At 40.4% G+C, this 18,909-nt stretch overlaps 1 protein-coding gene across 5 annotated transcripts in view; it reads left to right on the top strand.

Moving 5' to 3' along the window:
* The window catches only part of LOC138838621 (zinc finger protein 717-like), a 32,066-nt gene extending 15,011 nt beyond the window's left edge, over positions 1 to 17,055 (top strand). For 4 of the 5 annotated variants that reach the window (XM_070038030.1, XM_070038041.1, XM_070038042.1 and 1 more), the window contains 3 exons: positions 13,841 to 13,967; positions 15,073 to 15,162; positions 16,191 to 17,055. In XM_070038030.1, the coding sequence (XP_069894131.1) occupies positions 13,841 to 13,967; positions 15,073 to 15,162; positions 16,191 to 16,957 (984 nt within the window). In that variant the 3' untranslated portion in view covers positions 16,958 to 17,055. The remainder of the gene's footprint in view (positions 1 to 13,840; positions 13,968 to 15,072; positions 15,163 to 16,190) is intronic. The other variant, XM_070038034.1, reaches the window with a different exon arrangement.
* Positions 17,056 to 18,909: the final 1,854 nt, after the last annotated feature.

Here is an 18,909-nt window from a genome sequence, read left to right as displayed (position 1 = left end):
CACTATTGGCACTGGCACTTCAGCCATGCTTTCAGCCTGTCTATTAGCTGGTTACTTGCAGTTGTCTTCCCAGGTTGGCTTTGAGACCTCAGCCTCGTTAGTAGCTAAGGTAATGAGCTTGACCCACAGGTGACAGACTCCTGTGATTGTTTTGGTTTTGTTTTGTTTCTTTCACTAAACATTTAAAATTCATAGTTAGTTGGATGCTACAATGAAACAAGATGATTATTATGGTTTATGTAGAAATTAATATTCGACTCATTCAAATACTCCATGTTTCAAATTAAGTGCTGACATTTCTCTCTAATAACTAACTGTTCTTCTGACTGTGCTAGGTGTTCTTAACTAAGCAAATACTAAGGCCAGCCCACTTCCATGGAGAATTTTGTTTTCCTCTCTAGTATATTAAAAAAGCTTGTGATCACCTTTAATATACCATAAATGCTAGTGACATTTTATTCTAGACTCAGTCTACATTGTTTTATTGCACTCATAGATCATTAGAAATGTTTAATTTCAGTGTATTTACAACTTATGGCTTCTTTTTCTTGTTGATTTCTACTTTCACTCTGGTCAGAGCATACATTCTACATTTTGTCCTGAAAGCCATTTTTATCCCTAATATGTCTGTCTTTGTAAATGTAACACACAGTACTTTATAAATAGCACTTAGGGCTGATTCAAAACTTTAGCAAAATAGCAGGGTATAAAATTAAGCCTCAAAAAAATCAATGGCTTTCCTCTAATAATGAGAAGAGCACAGTAATCAGGAAAGCAACTCCATTTGTAATAGCCCCACAAAAAATAAAATACCTAGGAATTAACTTAAACAAAGTGAAGGACCTCTATGATGAAAACTTTAAAATCTTGAAAAAGGAAATCAAAACAAAACTTACAAATTGGCAAAACCTCCCATGCTCCTGGATTGGCAAGATTAACATCGTGAAAATGGCAATACTTCCCAAGGCTATCTACAAATTCAATACTATACCCATCAAAATTCCAACCTCATTCTTCAAGGAAATAGAAGAGGCAATCCAAAAATTCATATGGAACAATAAAAGACCCCAAATAGCAAAAACGCTCCTCAACGGAAAGAACACTGCTGGAAGAATATCAATACCAAATTTCAAACTCTACTATAAAGCCATAGTAATCAAAACAGCTTGGTACTGGCATAAGAACAGACCTCAGGACCAATGGAATAGAATTGAAAACCCAGAAATGAACCGACAGACCTATAGCCATCTAATCTTCTATAAGGGAGCTAAAAAAATAGAATAGAAGAAAGACAGCCTCTTCAGTAAATGGTGCTGGCAAAATTGGTTAACTACTTGTAGAAAACTAAAGCTAGATCCTTAAATATCACCCTGCACCAGAATCAACTCCAAATGGATCAAAGACCTCAGAGTCAAAGCAGACACTCTGAAAACATTACAGGGTGGTCTCCTTGGCACAGGCCGAAATTTTCTTAATAGAGACCCGGAAACACAACAAATCAAAGAAAGGTTGGACAAATGGGATTGCATAAAGTTGCAGAGCTTCTGCATGGCAAAGGACATAGCTAGCAAGATCAATAGAAAGCCCACGGATTGGGAGAAGATCTTCACTAGCCATACAACAGACAAGGGTCTCATATCTAAAATATACTTGGAACTCAAAAAATTAAATCCCCCAACAACAAATCTTCAAAGAATCAACTGCCCAATAAGTAAGTGGGCTAAAGACTTAAAGAGAAACTTCACTGAAGAAGAAAGAAGGATGGCCAATAGACACATGAAGAAATGCTCAACATCCCTAGCCATAAAAGAAATGCAAATCTAAACAACATTGAGATATAACCTCACCCCAGTTAGAACAGCAAAAATCAAGAACTCTAACAACAACAGATGCTGGAGGGGATGTGGACAGAAGGGAACCTTCATTGTTGGTGGGAGTGTAAACTTGTTCAACCACTTTGGAAAGCAGTATGGAGGTTCCTCAAAAGACTTCACATAGAACTCCCCTATGACCCAGCAATCCCATTTTTGGGCATTTACCCAAATATTTACAAACAAGACCACACTAAAGCTACCAGCACAACTATGTTTATTGCAGCATTATTTACCATAGCTAAGATATGGAACCAACCCAGATGCCCCTCAGTAGATGAATGGATTAAGAAAATTTGGTTTATATACACAATGGAATTCTATGCCTCCATCAGAAAGAATGACATTTCCCCATTTGTTAGGAAATGGAAAGGCTTGGAAATAATTATATTAAGTGAAGTAAGCCAGGCCCAAAGAAACATAGGTCCCATGGTTTCCCTTATTTGCAATATCTAGTATATGTATGAGTCAAGCAGAAAAGGTCAGATAATGTGATGTTAGGAAAATGAACCCTTAGATATGTATTTAAATGTTTTTTTCTTTCATGCATGTGTTTCTAACGCATTTATAAGATTATTTCTTTGGTGCTTTGTATGTCCCTCCCCCACAGTATAACCCCTGCTTTCACTATACTTGATGTCAGTATAATTTGTGGAGGAGATGGGGAAAAACAAGTCTTTTTTTGTTTTGTTTTGTTTTTGTTTTTGTTTTGAAAGACACTTTTTATTGAGCATATAGTCTTTTTTTTTGACTTTTTTTTATTGTAAAGATACTATACAGAGGGTTACAGTTACATGAGTGAGGTAATGAGTACACTTCCACTTCCTCTTGAACATTGTTACCCCTCCATTGTTTTCCCCCTACCATCCCCTCCCTCCCTCCCTTCCCCAAGGTTCTTTTTTTTTTTTTTTTGATTGTGATTAAGTGATTACTTAATTTCCGGAAATTCACAGTATTGTGGAATAATGATGCTCATTTAAAGTCACAAGTTCATTCTAACTTTCCTGGAGCAAATTGTCTATCACAGTCTGTAATATATAACGGTGCTCATATGTTATATACCATATATGTGATCAGCAGCATGGGGATATTTAGTAGTGGTTCAACCAGATGAGTGGGAGTTCTTTGTTTCTTAAGTCCTGTTAGTTTTGTCATATCACCTAACATTTTGGATTCATCATCCACTTATCAGGGAGACCATGTACTGTTTGTCTCTTCGTTCTTGGCTTACCTCGCTCAACATGATTCCTTCTAGCTCCATCCATTTCCCTGCAAATGCCATTATTTTGTCATTTCTAATGGCTGCATAATATTCCATTGTGTATAGATACCACAATTTTTGGATCCATTCATCTGTGGTGGGGCATCTAGGTTGTTTCCATATCCTAGCTATTGCGAACAGTGCTGCAATAAACATGGAGGTGCACGTGTCCTTGTATATTGGTTCCTGTTGTTCAGGGTAGATGCCTAGAAGTGGTATGACTGGGTCGTAAGGGAGGTCAATCTTTAGCTTTCTAAGGACCCTCCAGACTGCTTTCCAAAGTGGTTGTATGAGTGTACATTCCCACCAGCAGTGTAATAGCGTTCCTCGTTCTCCACATCCCCTCCAGCATTTGTCGCTGGCTGATTTGTGGATGTGGGACATTCTGACTGGGGTAAGGTGGTATCTCAGGGTTGTCTTTATTTGCATTTCCTTCACCACCAGGGATGATGAACATTTCCTCATGTGTTTCTTTGCCATTTTTATTTCTTCATTTGAGAAGTCCCTTTTTAGTTCCCTTGCCCATTTAGTAATTGGTTTGTTGGGCTTGGGAGGGATTAGTTTCTTGAGTTCCCTGTATATACAGGATGTTAACCCCTTGTCTGATATATTGCTGGTAAATATTTTTTCCCAATTAGTTGGTTGTCTTTCTAGCTTGGTTGCGATAGCTTTATCTGTGCAGAAGCTTTTTATTTTAAGGTAGTCCCATTTGTCGAGTCTCTCTCCAATTTGTTGTGACCCTGGGACTCTGTTCAGGAAGTTCCTTCCTGTGCCTATTAGTTCAAGTGTCTCTCCTACTCTGTCCTGCAGTAGTTTCAGAGATTCAGGTTTAATGTTAAGGTCTTTAATCCATTTTGAGTTGATGTTGGTGCATGGTGATAGGCTGGGGTCCACTTTTAGTTTTCTGCATGTGGCTGCCCAGTTTTCCCAGCACCAGCGGTTGAAGAGGCTGTGTTTCTTCCGTTGTATGTCTTTGGCTCCTTTGTCGAATATCAGCTGGCTGTAGGCCTGTGGGTTTATTTCTGGATCTCCTATTCTGTTCCATTGGTCTTCGGGTCTGTTTTTGTGCCAGTACCATGCTGTCTTTGTTATTATAGCTCTGTAGTAGAGTTTGAAGTTCGGCATGGATAGCCCTCCCATATTGTCTTTATCCCCTAGAATTGTTTTGGCTATTCTAGGTCTTTTGTTGTTCCATATGAATTTTTGGACTGTTTTCTGTATTTCAGTGATGTACGTCATTGGGATTTTAATAGGAATTGCGTTGAATTTGTATATTAGTTTTGGAAGTATTACCATCTTTACTATATTAAGTCGGCCTATCCAGGAGCATGGGAGGTCTTTCCATTTCCTAGTGTCTTCTGCAATTTCTTTCTTTAACTTTTTATAGTTCTCATTAAATAGTTCTTTTACATCTTTGGTTAGGTTAATTCCTAAATATTTTATTTTTCGGGAGGTTATTGTGAATGGGGTTGCTCCCTTTATTTCCCTCTCTTCCTGTACATTATCAGTGTATAGGAAGGCAACTGATTTTTGTGGGTTTATTTTGTATCCTGCTATTTTGCCGAAGTGATTTATGATTTCTAAGAGTTTGGGGATGGAGTTTTTGGGATCGTGGAGGTATAGTATCATGTCATCTGCAAAAAGGGATAGTTTAACTTCTTCTTTCCCTATGCGGATCCCTTTAATGTCTTTTTCTTGCCTTATTGCCCTGGCTAAGGGTTCTAGGACTATATTGAAGAGGAGTGGAGACAGTGGGCATCCTTGCCTTGTTCCTGATTTTAGGAGAATTGGTTGCAGCTTTTCCCCATTAAGTATAATATTGGCTATTGGTCTGTCATAAATGGCTTTTATTGTTTTTAGAAATGTTCCTTCTATTCCTATTTTCTCCAGAGCTTTTAGCATGAATGAATGTTGAATTTTGTCAAAGGCCTTTTCTGCATCTGTAGCGATAATCATGTGATTCTTGACCTTGGCTCTGTTGATATGTTGGATTACATTTATTGACTTACGTATGTTAAACCATCCCTGTGTCTCTGGGATGAAGCCTACCTGGTCATAATGAATTATTTTTTTTATGTGTTTCTGGATTCTGTTAGCTAGAATCTTGTTAAGGATCTTTGCATCTGTGTTCATCAAGGAGATTGGCCTGTAATTCTCCTTTTTGGTTGGGTCTTTGCCTGGTTTGGGGATGAGTGTGATATTGGCTTCGTAGAATGAGTTTGGGATAGCTCCTTCCTTCTCTGTTTCTCTGAAGAGCTTGAGGAGTATGGGTATTAGTTCTTGTTTAAAGGTCTTATAGAATTCTGCTGTGAATCCATCTGGTCCTGGGCTTTTTTTTGTTGGAAGACTTTTGATAGCTTCCTGTATCTCATTATAGGATATTGGCTTATTTAATTGGTTAACTTCTTCTTTGCTCAGTTTGGGCAACTTGTATTTCTCTAAAAATGCATCCATTTCTGCCCGATTTTCTTCCTTTAGAGAGTATAGCTTTTGAAAGTAGTCTGTTAGAATTGTTTGGATATCTTGGGTACGTGTGGTGATGTTTCCCGTGGCATCCCTAATCCTATTAATATGGGTTTCCTCTCTGCTTTTTTTAATTAATCTAGCCAATAGGCCATCAATTTTGTTTATTTTTTCAAAGAACCAGCTTTTTGTTTGGTTTATTTTGGTTATGGTTTTCTGATTTTCTAATTGGTTAATCTCTGCTTTTAATTTGGTTATCTGGCTTCTTCTAGTAGCTTTAGGTCCCATTTTTTCCTGTTTTTCTAGCTGTTTTAATTGCAACATGAGATTATTTACTTGGTCTGTTTCCATTCTCTTGATGTGGGCACTGAGGGCAATAAATTTGCCCCTCAGGACTGCTTTTGCTGTGTCCCACAAGTTTCTTTGTGAGATGTTTTCATTTTCATTGAATTGTAGGAAATGCTTTATTTCTTCTCTGATCTCTTCTGTTATCCAGGCATTGTTAAGGAGTGTGCTGTTCAATTTCCATGTATTGGAGAAATTTCTGCGGTATGCTTTGTTATTGAGAGCTAGCTTGATTCCACTGTGGTCAGATAGGATACAGGGGATTATGTCGATCCCTTTGTATTTGCTTAAGTTCCTTGCATGGTCTATTTTGGAGAAAGTTCCGTGAGCTGCTGAGAAGAATGTGTACTGTGTTGTTTTAGGGTAAAATACTCGGTAGATGTCAGTTAATTCCACTTGAAGTATGGCCTCTCTTAATTCGGTAGCTTCTTTGCCAATCCTCTGGTTGGTAGACCTGTCCTTTGGTGAGAGTGGTGTGTTAAAGTCTCCTAGTATTATCGTATTGGGATCTATTTTATTCTGTAAGTTTGAGAGCATTTGTTTGACATATCTGGGTGCACCAATATTTGGGGCATATAAGTTGATGATGGTTATATCCTCCTCTTGGATTGTTCCCTTTATTAATATGTAGTGTCCGTCCTTGTCTTTCTGTACTGATTTTAATGAAAAGTTTATTTTGTCAGATATCAGGATAGCTACACCTGCTTTCTTACTGGGGGCGTTTGATTGGTAGATCCTTTTCCACCCCTTCACTCTGAGTTTGTTTGTATGTTTGGCTGAGAGGTGGGTCTCCTGAAGGCAACAGATGGATGGGTCTTGTTTTCTTATCCAGTCCTCAGTTCGTTTTCTTTTAATTGGCGAATTCAGCCCATTTATATTAAGAGAAAGTATAGAGAGATGCATTGTTGTCCCTGCCATTCTGTTTTCCTAAGTTTTTCTTTTTTCCTTTCCTCCTGTGCTTGCTCAGTTAGACTTTGAGTAACGCCTGTTTGGGGCAGGCCCCAGTTCCTGGCTGCTTTCTTCAGGTTGTGTCCCCCCTCTTAGAATTCTTTGTAATGCTGGCTTAATGTTTATGTATTCATTTAGTTTTTCTTTGCTATTAAAAGTTTTCAGTTCTCCATCAAATGTGAATGCTAGCTTTGCCGGGTAGATCAGTCTGGGTTGGCAGTTATTGGCTCTCAGGGCTCGTATGGTGCTTTCCCAGGCTTTTCTTGCATTCATTGTTTGTGTGGAGAGATCTGCAGTAATTCTTATTTTTTTCCCATTGTAGTATAGCTCCTTCTTCATTTTTGCTGCATGCAGGATTGTTTCCTTATTATTCAGATCTATCATTTTTACTATAATGTGTCTAGAAGTGTTTCTCCTGGGGTCTTGCTTGTTGGGTGTTCGATAAGCTTTTGTGATGTAGTTAAGATGGTCGTTTTTGAGGTGGGGAAAATTTTCATTGATTATCTTGTTAAATAGGTGTTGCATTCCCTTGCTCTGGAATTCCTCACCTTCGTCCACTCCAATTATGCGAAGGTTAAATTTTTTAGCATTATCTGCTTGCTCTTGAATATCCCTTTGGTTTAATTTGAGTGTTTTTTCCATATCTGTCACTTTTTGGTCCAGTTGGTGTATTCTGTCTTCTGTATCTGACACCCTACCTTCCATTTCATTCACTCTGTTGACAGTGGCTTCTATTGTGGTTTGCATGGAGGAAATGGATCCCTTTATGGATTCAATGTTGGTTCTCAGAGTACTGATCTCACCTCTCAATGAGGTATGCATTACCTCTAATTTGGCATTTATCTCACTTCTTACTGAGGTTTGTGCAGCTTCTATTTTTGCATGCATCTCTTGTTTGATACCCTGTATCTCTTTGGATAGTTCATCCTTGTGCTCTTTCAATTTCTGATCAATTTCTCGCTTTATTTCTTGAGTCATTGCCTCCAGCAACCCTTGGAAGTAGCCTTTGTCTTCCATTCCTGCTTTGCTCCCACTGGGGCTCTCCCCTGTGTGGCTGCTGGCTTTTCAGGTGGGCTTGCTGTCCTGGGTGGTAGTAAACCTTGTGATTTTTCTCTGTGATTTTCGCATGGAGGTTCAGGAGACTGCTCTTCAATTTTGTTTTGGTGTGTCTGTCTTTGCTTGGTTGCTGATTCTGTATTGGTAGAGAGAGTCTGTGCCTGATCTGGGTTCTGTTGGGAGCCTATTTCCAGCTGCTATTCTGACTTAGGATTCTCAGCTCTCTGCTGTAGATTGCTGGCAGTTCCCGCCTTTGGAAGGGTTGAGCAGCCTAGACTGCTTGTGTTTGCTCCTACGGGTGCTCTTGTGAAGAACAGATGCTCTGGATGCACTCTCCCAAATGCTGGAGTCTGCTATGAGTTCCTGATATGTTTTTGTTTATTTGTTTTGGGCTGGTTGTGGGCTTGAACTCTAGGTTTGGGTGCTGTCCCTCAGCTTTTCAGCTCAAGGCTGGCACCCTACCGTTTGAGCCACAGCACCACTTCTGACCCTTTTTGCTTTTGTGATGCTGAGGAATCAGATCCAGGGCCTCATACATCCAAGACTATCACTCTATTGCTGAGCCGCCTTAACAGTCTGAGCTCCTGCTTACTATCAGGTGCTGGCAGCCTGTGTTGCCCAATTCTCAGTCTAGGGTATATGGGTGGAGTTTTGGTGGGGTTTGGGCTTCTCTTGTCCTGGGCCTCCAGGTCTTTTGTTGTCACAGGCGTGCTTCCCGGGGGAGTGTTGTTTCCTGGTTTTCTCCCCTCTGTTGAGGCGTATGCTCAGCTTTTTACTTCAATTGGGAGGAGTTGGTTGTGTTGTTCAGGCGCCGGGTCCCCGGGCCTGGTTCCGGCCCCAGCCTGGAGCGCGCTTGTTAGGCCTGTGCTGATGTGTATACCACCTAGGTTATGCAGCCTGGAGCGCACTCGTTAGGCCTGTGCTGATGTGTATACCACCTAGGTTATACAGCCTGGGGGACACAGTTTGAATTTCTTCTACTGTTGGTAGTCTTGACCCAGGGGCGCTGTTCCTGGCTTGGGCATTTAAGCTCCCTTCCAGGGGTGCTCTTGCTCTAGCCTGGCCAGCTGAGTGTGCTCCACGGGCTGGTGGAGCTCTCAAACAGTTCCCAGTTTTAGTGGGTCCTGTGGTCCGGGTGCTGGGGTAGGGAGTCTAGGTCAGGGTCTGGGGATTCCCTCCAGCTCTGGTCTCCCTTGAGGGATACACTTCCCCTGTGGGGTACTCACCCTGGAGCTGGTTGTTTCTGTGTGGTGTAGGTTGTCAGTTGTTGTTGCAATCCGGGCTGGGTTGGGCGGTGGTGGCTCTGTGTGATTCTTTTCTGTCTCTGCCTCTGTCGAAGCTGTCGGGTCAAGAGTGTCCACGCTCAGGCAGCTTCTTCTCGGTACCTCTGGGGCCCGAGTGACCCCGCCGGGTCGTTGCGATCGTGATTGGGTGGGCGGGTGGTTTGCAGACAGGACCCTTTGTCGCACTGCTGGTGCCGAGCGGCTTTGGCGGGATGGAACCTCTCTGCTCGGGTGGAGAGTGCTGGATCGTTGTGATCGCGATCAGGCGGGCCGGGTGGTCTGCTGGCAGGTCCTTTTGTCACTCTGCTGATGCCGAGTGGCTTTGGCGGGATGGAGCCTCTCTGCTCGGGTGGAGAGTGAGGGGTGGGGGTGGGATCCTCGTGGAGACTCCCGGCTGGTAGGTTTCTCTGTTCCTGGCGATCTGCTGTTCTGCAAACCAGTACCTGATGTTCTGAAAGCGGCCCCCTGTGTCTCTGCTGTGTCTCTGGGGCTCCCCCAGCCCCCGCCGGGGCCGGCTGGCCGGCGGCTTGGCGCACTGCCGCGCGGCCAGTAAAGGTTGGGGGAGGGGTCTTCGCTTTTCTCTGTTTTGAAATTCTTCTTTTTCTCTCTTTCTTTTTTTGTTATTCTCCGCCTCTGGTTTTTCTCTGAGTGTTCGTCTTTTTGTTGTTGTAGGTCTCTTGGGGAGATTAAGCGTAGGAACTCGAACTCTCTTTTTGGTTGGAGAGAGCTGTGGCGTTTCCCTACTGCCCCGTCGCCATCTTGGTCCCCCCTCCTCGGAAAAACAAGTCTTTTAAGGATACAGGTGGACCTGTTGCAACAATGAGAAGTACAAGTTGTCATGTTGAAAACGAACTTTACAATGTCGGTGTGGGGGGGGGGAGGGGGGTATAATTGGGTGGGGGGAGGGGGGAGGCTGGGAAGGGAGGTGAAGGGTAAACAAAGGAGGAGGCTGCAATGCTTGGTAAGAAATGTATGCATTATCCTGCCCATGTAATTGTAGCCCCTCTGTACAGTACGTTCTCAAATAAAATAAAATTAAATTAAAAAAAAAAAAAAAAGAAAACGAACTTTACAACTTTGGTGCAGGGGGGGTGTCTTGGGGGGGAGAGGAGGATTGGGGGAGGCGGGGGGGGGGCTGGGAAGGGATGTGAAGGGTAAACAAAGGAGGAGGCTGCAATGCTTGATAAGAAATCTACTCATTATCTTGCCCATGTAATTGTAACCCCTCTGTACAGTATGTTCACAAAAAATAAAAGTAAATCAATAAATAGCATTAGGTCAAAATAATGTCATCCGTGTGTGTTCCTTCTGATATTTTTTTGTCTCTTTTTCTATTAGTTACTAAGAGGCATATTAATTCTCCAATTGTAAATGTGGATTTAAAAATCCCTTTTTAATACGTAGGTTTTGGTACGTATCTTTGAAGACTTTGTTTTTAAGCATGTTACTTAGCATCTTTGCCAATTTTCTATTTGTACCATCTGGTACTTGCTTTCTGTTTTCTATCCTTTTTTTGGCTAAGTGGATATTTCTACTATAGTCATCTAAGAGTATCCACAAGGAAAGGCTCCAGAACGCCTTACTTATACCAAAATCTGTATGTGTTCAAGTTCCTTATGTGAAATGGTATGTGTTTGCATATAACCAACATAACATCTCTAAATTACCTCTCATACTTAGTACAATTTAAATGCTATGTAAATTATTATTCTATTGCATTGTCTAGAGGATGGCGACCATTTTGTAAGTCTGTACATGTTCAGGATAGAGTTCTTTCTTTTTTTTTAATATTGTGAATCCACAGTTGGTTGATTCTGTGGGACCCAAAAATATGAAAGAAAACAGGGATTTTAGCCATCCTCAGGGTGAAATATAGAGCTTCAGGAAAGGATAAACTTTCAGCAACATTTTCTTATGCTCTCCCACTTCTAGAACTATAAGAAAATGAATTTTCAGCCAGTGGGATTCTTTGTTATAGCAGCCATTGACAACTAATATGCCATACTTTGTTGCATTATTTATAGTTGCTCTAGGAGTTTACAATATTCTTAGGGTAATATCACACTGCATCATAAAAAAATAGATACTTTTCAGTTGAATAGTGCTATTTATAACCTTGGTCTTTTATATTTTTTTTAATTTTTGGTGATATTGGATATTTAATTTCAAAGGCTGACACTGGTCTGTCAAGTTTTCTCCCATTTGATCTATATCCCTAGTCCATTTGTTTTGATTTGTAATGTGTGTATGTATTTGTATACTGAGTCTTTATGCATGTGAATCACTTACACAGTGTTGTGGGTTTTGCTTTAAACCATCATTTTAAGAGATTATGTAAAAAAAATTGTTTCTGTAATCCTTTATGTTTACCTACACACTTACCCTATCTATCATCCTGGTCCTGTCTATACAACTATGTTAGCATCTTACGTCATTCTTTTGAAGCAGGATAATTTTCTGTATCAATCTTGAAGTGCAGGTATGCTGTTGATGAATATGTGAAAATGTCTTTAATCTACATTTCTAGAATATTTTTTTCTGGATAGAAGACTGTGAATTAAATAATAATATGTATTTGTGTGAAGGGCAAGCCCCAGGAAATCCTGGGGCTTGAACTCGGGGCCTGGGTGCTGTCTCTGAGCTTTTGTACTCAAAAATAGTAGTCTACCATTTGCACCACAGCTCTCGTTCTCATTTCTTGGTGGTTAATTGGAGATAAGAGTCTCACAGATGCTGGGCACTGGTGGCTCATGCCTGTAATCCTAGCTACTCATGAGGCTGAGATCAGAGGATCACAGTTCAAAGCCAGCCTAGGCACAAAAGTCCATGAGACTCTGATCTCCAATTAACCACCAGAAAACTGGCTCTGTGGCTCAAGTGGTAGAGCACTAGCCTTGAGCTGAAGAGCTCAGGAACAGCACCCAGGCCCAGAGTTCAAGCCCCATGACTGACCAAAAAAAAAAAAAAAAAAAAAGTCTCACAGCCTTTCCTGCCCAAACTGGTTTCAAATGATTATCCTCAGAACTCAGCCTCCTGAGTAGAGTACATTACTTGGGTGAGCCACTAGCATATGGTGAATGTTAACTTTCTTCAACAGTTTGTGGACATTTTCTTTTTGTGTGATGGAGTATCAACATTCATGTCTAGTATTAACATGTATAGCTGGGGTGGAAAGGTGGTTAGGCATTCTTCATTTGAAGTGGGGCTCAAAAAACTTTCCTCTGTCCTCTGCAAAACAGATTAATACCAGTTTTCATTACAACTTCTTTCATATTCTTTCCCACTTTGGGTTAACACTTGTTCTTTATTCTTATTTTTCTTTCTCTTGCTATCAGTGGTTATATTTCACACTTCTTTCTTTTCCTCTGATTATCTCTTAAGCCTTTTCCTATTTCCCTTCTACTTTTTCATGGGGTACTGTGAAATTGCAGACCTGTTCTCCATTCACCAATGTTCTGTATTGTAGGAGGCAGGTGATGTTCATAAAAGTACTTGCTAGCATTTCTTTAGTAATTGGGAAGGAAATATAAGGGTGCCTATACTTTAATATTTAGGGATTCACTAATATTGTTAGAACTCAGTCAAGTCTTACAAGCCTAATCTGTTTCTTCAGGATGTTACTCCTTTTAACGCTCATCTGAACACTGCTTTCTGTAGATCTGCTCATGTATTATGTATTCCTTGTGTATTTTTTAGCTGGGTGCTGGTGGCTCACACTACTAGCTACTCAGGAGGCTGAGATCTTAGGATCGTGGTTCAAAGCAGCCCAGGCAGGAAAGTCCATGAGACTCTTACCTCCAATAAACTACTAGAAAACTGGAAGTGACACCGTGGCTCAAGCAGTAGAGAGCTCACCGTGAGCTGAAGAGCACAGGGACAGCGCCCAAGCCCAGAGTTCAAGCCCCACGACCAACCAAAAAAAAAAAAATGCTCTGGTTCTGGCTGTTTCTGATAACAGTTATGTAGAAGATGTAAATAGGCTTTTTAGTGAAGCACAACATGAAAATTCAGTTAAAATTTTTTCTATTTCCTTGTTACCCTAATTTACAAGTAAACTTGTATCTAAACAAGCTCAACACACTATTGTAGGCACATTCTTTTTTTTGGGGGGGGGGGTCCAGTCGTGGGGCCTGAACTCTGGGCCTGGGCACTGTTCCTCAGCTCTTTAGCTCAAGGCTAGCACTCTACCACTTGAGCCACAACACCATTTCTGGCTTTTTTCTTTTTGCTTATGTGTTACTAAGGAATTGAACCCAGGGCCTTATGCATGCAAGGCAAGTGCTCTACCACTGAGCCACCTTCCCATCCCTGTAGGCACATTCTTATTGTTAATGTTGTCACAGATTATTAGCTCCTTAAAGGAGAATTTATGTCTCTATTGCTAGCACCAAAGACATTTGCTGATCTATAAGGAAAACTTTGTTTTAGTAATTAACAAGTTAGCATAGAGCCAGATATTTCCACTTAGATTTTTTTTCTCCCACTGTATAAAAAGCCAAGCAAGCTCATGCTATCTTATGTAGGACACAGGCATACATGTAGAAGAATGAAAGCTCAGACTTTGTATTCTCATGACTATAGCCAAATGACTTGTTTGAAATATGTTGTTCCAGGGGTTGGTGTCATTTGAGGATGTGGCTGTGGACTTCAGCTTGGAGGAGTGGCAAGACCTGGACAGTGCTCAGAGGACCCTGTATAAGGATGTAATGATGGAGACCTACAGCAACCTAGTGTTCCTGGGTGAGCAGAAGTCACATTAACTCAAAGGAGCAAGTGCTTTGTTTTTATTAGATAGAAAAATATTTATCAGACTCAATGCTTTTTAGGTGTAAGATTCCATTACATGAGGATTGTCACCTTTCTCTGAGAAATAAGAAAAACTTCAAAGTGGTTGTACAACTCCTGTTGTCATTTTTCAAGGAGCTGAGACAGTAGTTGGGCACAAGTTCTGTCCTATTCCCATGGACAGAGCACTGTGTTCCCACACTTAAGGCGATTATTAAGTTGGGGCACAGGACAGAGCCTTGGATGGGAGAAGAACCCTGGGACCAGAGGTTTGTAGGAGAGTCAATACTTCTGAGTATGGAGCTTAGGAAGGTCAGAGCCAGTGTGGCTATGTTGAGCTGGCCTCAGCTGTGTTCCCAACTTTCACACCTGTGGGCAGCTGCTCTCATGCTTCACACATCTGCATTATGCAGTCTCCATGGTGGCTCTGTTACAAATTCACCTCCCCATTTTTGTTTTTTAAGACTTCCTAAGACTCAAGTCATTATCTCACTATGATATTTTTCTCCCTTAGTTTTTCTATAATTTCACTTGCCTCTTTTCTTCCCATTCTTAAGAACTCCCTGCCACCTGCCATTTCCTAATAGTTCACTTACTCTTTCAGTGTCTTTAGTTGTATACTTCAGAGGTGTTGATGTTTTGGGGGCTGTGTAGATAATACCATTAATCAGACAGATGTATTCTTTTAAAGAACTTACATAACTTTGAGAAGTGAGATATGATCCACAAAGAGTATTTGCATGGACGAGACAGAGAAGAAAAATGTGATGTTACACAAGTGAAATTATAAGGGGAGGACATTTTAGAGAGATTATGATTTACTTAAGGATAGCTTAATTTTATGGTGATGCTTTTCCAAGTTTGACATATATGCAGGTGAATATGCAATCTAGAAAGGGCTGTACATCATCAGTATTGGAGATGTGACTTGGGTTGAGAGAGAAAGTCACATTGTTCTAGAACATAGGTTCTAGAACAGCTCTTTATACCAGATTGAGAGATCATTACTCCAAGGAGGACCCAGCATAGGCAAAAGTTCTACATTATTTTCCATTATCAGGGCACTGTGTTCCTAAACCTGAAGTGATTGTCAAGCTGAAGCAAGGTACAGAGCCATGGATGAGAGGAGCCTCATACAAAAATTTCTCAGGTAAATCAGCACATCTTGGACAGGGATGTACTGAGCTCTTCTAAGCAATGTCCCCATATCTCTCCAGCCCTGGGTGTGGCAGAGAACTTGGAAGCTTTTTGGTCTGAAGGCCATGTAGAGGCATTCTGAATTTTGTATGGTAGTAGAGTTAGAGTTAGTATTTCCCTTTCCTTTTCATGGAAATTCTAAAGAAATAAAAGTACAGGAGACTCCTTTCTTCCTATAAAACTAGGAGCATAAATGTACCAGTAACTGAGGAGGATACTTGGGCCAGTAGCCTCAAATAAGCCAGAAAAAGGCTTTTCAAAGGTAGAGGGCACAACCTGGGATCAGAACCAAATTTTATTCAAGAGAGGATGGTCACTTAGGGTAGTGAGCTGGTATATGCTTTGTCTGCTCTAGTTATGAGAGGCAGGGTATCAGAATAGGAATTTGGAAGACACTGTATCTAAGATGAAGAAGGAACTTGAAAATCTCCACAGGTGCATATAGTAATTCTCAGTGAGAAGTGAAAACTGAACAAAAGTGGATATAAATGCTCAATCTCAGAAACCACTCCTGCTTAGGAGACAGGCAAGTGGCTTATTGTACACCTATATGATCTTGGGAAATATTTTGTCTTCCAAGCTAATGTTTGAGAACAAAAGTGGCACAAAATATCCATTAGTATAAGAAAACAAAACAACTCAAAAAGCTTCCCCACAAAACAGAACAAAATTAAACAACAACCCAAGGAAAACAAATGGCAGACAGTATGTAGTCAACTTAAAATTATAGACAGTCAATAGTTAAGTATTAGGACTACATACTTCCTCTGATATTAAAACAGAAAAAAGCAGAGAAAAACATGATTTTACATGGTAAAATATCAGTATTTGTTAATTCATTATGCAAAAGACCATATAGTTCTTATTTAAAATCTTTAGCAAGTAGGATAGTAAGCAATGTCTTTTCCTTTACATGACTATTATTTTAAAATGCTTAGGTGTCATTGATATTTCTTGTTCTTTTTTTGTTTATCATTTTAGATGTCCCACAAGTGGATCACCTGATTGAGATGTGCCAAAAAAGCACAGAGAGATATCTGTGTCAAGTTGTAGTCACCAATCGGGACACAGTGGAGCAAAGAGTTACATTAAGAAGAACTTTTAATTTGAGCTCAATCCATACGTCAGAATTGGCTATGAATAATGGGAACTCCCTAGGGATGGGAACTAAGGAGTCTATTGTGCATCAGAACATACTTCTCCATAGTGATTCTGATGAGTATCATGCTGGGGAGAAGCTTGTTGTCGCTCATGTAGTTGAACAAGCTCTGAGACATTCTATACATTTTGGTCAACATCATCAGAGTCCAGCTGACCAGCAGAATTATGAATATGGTGGAGAAGGGAAAGTATTAAACTCAGATACCATATTTTTTACTCATAAGAAGGCACATGTGGGAGAACCCTCCTGTAAGTATAAAGAATATAGGGAAGCCTATGACATGCCTTCTCTCATTGTCCAAGAAATAGCTCAGGTAAAGAGGAGAGCATTGGAATGTACTGTATGTGGGAAAACATTCAACATAAATTCTATACTCGCTAAATATCAGAAAATGTACACGGGAGAGAACACATACGTATGCAATAAATGTGAGAAATCCCTCACTAAGAAAGTAAATCATAAGACACATCAGAGAAAATATCCCAAGGAAAAGCCCTGTGAATATAACAAATGTACAAAATCTTTCTGTCAGAAGTCAGACCACAATTTCCAATCTAAAACACACACAGGAGAGAAAAAAACATGAATATAACAAACATAGCACTTCCTTTTGCTGCATATCAGAAGTCACTGTACATCAGAAAACTCACATAGAAGAAAAACCCTATGAATGTAATGAATGTAGGAAATCTTTCAGTCTGAAGTCAGATCTCAGCAAGCATCAGAGAACTCACACTGGAGAGAAATCTTACAAATGTAAGAAATGTGGAAAATCTTACAAGCAGAGTTCACACCTCAGTGTGCATCAGAGAACACACACAGGAGAAAAACCTTATGAATGTAGCAGATGTGGAAAGTCTTTCAAACGGATGTCAAATCTTAACTTGCATCAGAGAACACACACAGGAGAAAAACCTTATGACTGTAAGAAATGTGAAAAGTCCTTCAACCGAAAGTCAAGTCTCAACATGCATCAGAGAATTCACACAGGAGAGAAACCTTATGAATGTAATATATGTGGAAAGTCTTTCAATCACAAGTCACACCTCAGTGTGCATCAGAGAACACACACAGGAGAAAAACCTTATGAATGTAATAAATGTGGAAAGTGTTTCAACTATAAGTCATATCTCAGTGTGCATCAGAGAACACACACAGGAGAGAAACCTTATGAATGTAACAAATGTGCAAAGTCTTTCAATCGGTTATCCAGTCTTGCATCAGCGAACACACACAGGAGAGAAACCTTATGAATGTAACAAATGTGCAAAGTCTTTTAAGCAGAATTCACACCTCAGTGTGCATCAGAGAACACACAGGAGAGATACCACATAAAAGTAATAAACAGGAGAACCATTAGCCAGAAGTTACACCTCAACAGGCATCAGAAAACTGGATATAAAGTAGAAACCCTGTGAATATCAAAGGATGCAGGAAGTCTTTAAACCAGAAGTCCAACTTCAGCAAGCATCACAGGACTCACACAGGAAATAAAACCTGTTTAGGAAAACCTTCTGTCTTAAATCCCATCTCACAAAACTTCAGAATTTATATAGGAAAATTCTACATGGCGGTGATTAGCTGTGTGTTTTCTAAAACCATTCTTTTCTCTTGGACACACAGTGAGCCCACATTTCTCAGCATGTCATTCTAAATGAGGTACTGTACCTGAACACTGTCCAGAGGATTTCAACACATGATGCATAATAATTTCAGGGTTGACAACAAATGATAGATGATCTGATAGTATGCATAAGAGAGTGAAGTTGAGGATTTGTTTCATTTGCAATAGTGCATGTTTCCTCAGAACTAATAAATCCTGCCTTGGGAATGGAATCAGATGATCGCCAAGGTGTTTTGGGAGAAGATCCATTATATGAGCCAAGGAAATGAGAACATAGATTTATTTACTGCTAGCCCAAATCTCCCTTTGTACTTTATATTACTGAGAAATAAATACTTGTATGTGTGATCTGTGTGTTACCAGTTCAGTGTTTGAATATGGAAGATCTGAGGAAAGTTATCACTCTTAAAAAATGTACACAGGCCAGGCACTGGTGGCTCATACCTGTAATCCTAGTTATTCAGGAGGCTGAGATCTAAGGGTCTAGGTTCAAAGCCAGTCCACGTAGAAAAAACCCTGGGAGACTTTACCCACTCAAAAATTGGAAGTGAAGGAGTGAATCAAAGTAGTAGAGAACTAACCTTGAAAAGAGATTAGGGACAGTGCTCAGGCCCTGAATTCAAGCCCAGCAACTGACAAAAAACAAAAAAATGTGCATAGGAATGAAACGTTTCGGGCTGGGAAGGTGGCTCAGTGGTAGAGCGCTTGCCTTGCATGCATGAGGCCCTGGGTTCGTTTCCTCAGCACCACATGAGCAAAAAAGGAATGAAACGTTTCTTACAACCTTTTGTCCCCATGTCAGTTTAATCAGAACAATCAGAGACCACAGAGAGAAGCACATTTGGGGATATTTTTATCAGGTCAAAGGGCACATTAAGCATTGAGAATGATGTAAACTTTTATAGGTTGTCATT

The sequence above is a fragment of the Dipodomys merriami genome, unplaced genomic scaffold (genome assembly GCF_024711535.1).
Source record: "Dipodomys merriami isolate MVZ:Mamm:240054 unplaced genomic scaffold, mDipMer1.0.p SCAF_10, whole genome shotgun sequence".
Classification (NCBI taxonomy): Eukaryota; Metazoa; Chordata; class Mammalia; order Rodentia; family Heteromyidae; genus Dipodomys; species Dipodomys merriami.
Note: the sequence above shows the minus strand (reverse complement) of the source record. Positions and strands in the feature narration are given on the sequence as shown.